Raw genomic sequence first — 2148 nt, forward strand, 5'->3', positions numbered from 1 at the left:
GGCCCGAGCCAGATGAAGCAGCAAACGGAAACTTTGTGAATGCCCCAGCTACCCCTTGTTTGTTGGCTGCTGCTGCTGCTGCTGCTGCTGCTGGTCCTGGTGCTGCTGCACTTGCTGCCGGTGCTGACATGCTGCTGGGAGGTGCCTTTGCAGCTCCAGCAGCAGCAGTTGCTGCTGATGCAGTTGCTGCTGCTGCTGCTGCTGGAGACCTTACCCGCGGTTGAGACCCGCTTGCTGCAGGAGGAGAGGAGGTGGCCGGTGCTGGGGCAGCTATTCCTGCTGCCCGTGGCTTTGCTGCAGCAGCTGCTGCTGCTGTTGTTGTTGTTGTTGTTGCTGCTGCTGCTTTTGGCGCTGCTGAATCTTTGCTGGCAAGAGCAGCTGCAGCAGAAGAGGCACGGGCTGCTGCTGCGACATTTGCTGCCGACACGGCAGCTAGCTTTGTTGCTGTCGCTGCTACCTCTGCTGCAATAGCAGCAGCAGCAGGAGCGCGTGGAGCAGCAGCAGCAGCTTCTGCTGCTGCTGCTGTTTTAACTTCCGTAAGTCTCTGCTTGGGGGCAGCTTGCTGCGAGGGAGGACCCTGATCTTTGCTATTACCTGCAGCTAGGGGGTTGCTGCTGCTGTTGTTGCTGCTGTTGCTGCACTTGCTGCTGCTGTTGCTGTTGCTGCCGTTGCCGCTGCTCTTCTGCTTGTTGCTGCTGCTACTGCTGTTGCTGCTGCCGTTGGTGCTGCTGCTGGCTCGTGCTTTAGGCTTTGCAGCGGCTTTGCTGATGCTGCCCTCATCACTGCTGCTACTGCTGCTGCTGCTGCTGCTGCTGCTGCTGCTGCGAGGCGCACGAGCCTTTGCTTTGCCTAGGCGCTGCGGTGCTGCACTTAGCCCTGCTTTGATTCTGCGCCTTTGCTGCTGCTGCAGTCGCTGGCGAAGTCTCCGCTGCAGCAGCAGCTGCTGTTGCTTCGCTTGCTGCTCCTCTGTTAGCGGCTGCTGCTGCTGCTGGTTTGAGCGCTGCTGCTGCTGCTGACTTGAACGTCGCTGTTTTGCAGCAGCAGCGTCTGGACCACTGCTGCTTCTCGGCGTTAGCGGCTTATCTTGCTGCTGCAGCAGCTGCTGCTGCTGCTGTGGCGGCTGTTGCTGCAGCTGTGTCTGGGCAGTAGGTGAGCGGGCTGCTGGCTGTAGAGGCCTTTGCTGCTGCTGCGGCTGCTGCTGCTGTTGCTGCTGCGGCTGCTGCTGCTGCTGCTTGGCTAGCTTTCTCTGCGGCGTTTGAGCTTGTAGCTGAGCATTAGCTGCAGCAGCTAGGCTGGGCAAAGGAGCAGGGGCAGCAGCAGCGACAGCAGGCGCGGATGCAGCAGCAGCAACACCAGCTGCTGCTGCTGCTGCTGCAGCGCTGCTGCGGGTTCGTTCTTCGCTTTGCAGCTTTTTAGCTGCTAGAAGATCTGCTCCTATCTTTGGTGCTGCTGCTGCTGCTATTTGCTGCTGCTGCTTGAGCTTCAATGGTGAAGCAGCTGGCGATGCTGCCGCTGCTGCTGCTGCTGCTGCTGCTGCTGTTCTTGCGGCTGCCGAGGGAGAAGGCAGCAAAAGCGAGCCTTCAGGAGGTGTTGCCGCTGCTGGTAATATTGCTGCGGGTCTTGCTGCTGCTGCCGTTGCTGCTCTTGCTGCTGCTGCTGCTGCTGCTGCTTTATTTGGGGGAGTCTGGGAAACCTTCGCCACAAGAAAACCTCTTGGAGATGTTTCGCTTGGCTTCTGGCTGCCTGCTGCAGCAGCAGCACTTCTTGGAGATGCTACTGCTGCTGTTGACACTGCTAGAGAAGTGCCTGATGCTGCACGAAGTTCCGCTGCTGCTGCCGCTGCTGTCGCTGCTGTTGTTGCTGCTGCTGCTGCGGGTCTAGGTGTAACCAATCTTGGAGGCGATGGCTTAACAGCTGGCGTTGCTGCTGCTCCTTCCGGTGCTGCTGCAGCTTGCTGTCCCTTTGCTCCTGCAGCGTCTGCTGCTGCAGCTGCTGCTGCAGCTGCTGCTGCTGATTCTGGCTTCTGCTGCTTAGGAGTCTTGTAAAGTCCTTCCTGGCACTTGTGAGAACTTTCCAGCGGCTGCTGCCTATCTGGCTGTGTCTGCTGCTGCTTTTGCTGCTGCTCCTGCTGCTGCTGCTGCTGTTGCC

General features: G+C 59.4%; 1 protein-coding gene across 1 annotated transcript in view; it reads right to left on the bottom strand.

The window, feature by feature from the left end:
- Positions 1-2140, bottom strand: part of ETH_00037835 (uncharacterized protein) — a gene marked incomplete at both ends in the record, with an annotated part of 2814 nt that extends 674 nt beyond the window's left edge. Inside the window, one exon of the mRNA XM_013374431.1 lies at positions 1-2140. Within this exon, the coding sequence (XP_013229885.1) occupies positions 1-2140 (2140 nt within the window).
- Positions 2141-2148: the final 8 nt, after the last annotated feature.

Source organism: Eimeria tenella, genomic scaffold (genome assembly GCF_000499545.2).
Source record: "Eimeria tenella Houghton genomic scaffold, Eth_scaff2026, whole genome shotgun sequence".
NCBI lineage: Eukaryota > Apicomplexa > Conoidasida > Eucoccidiorida > Eimeriidae > Eimeria > Eimeria tenella.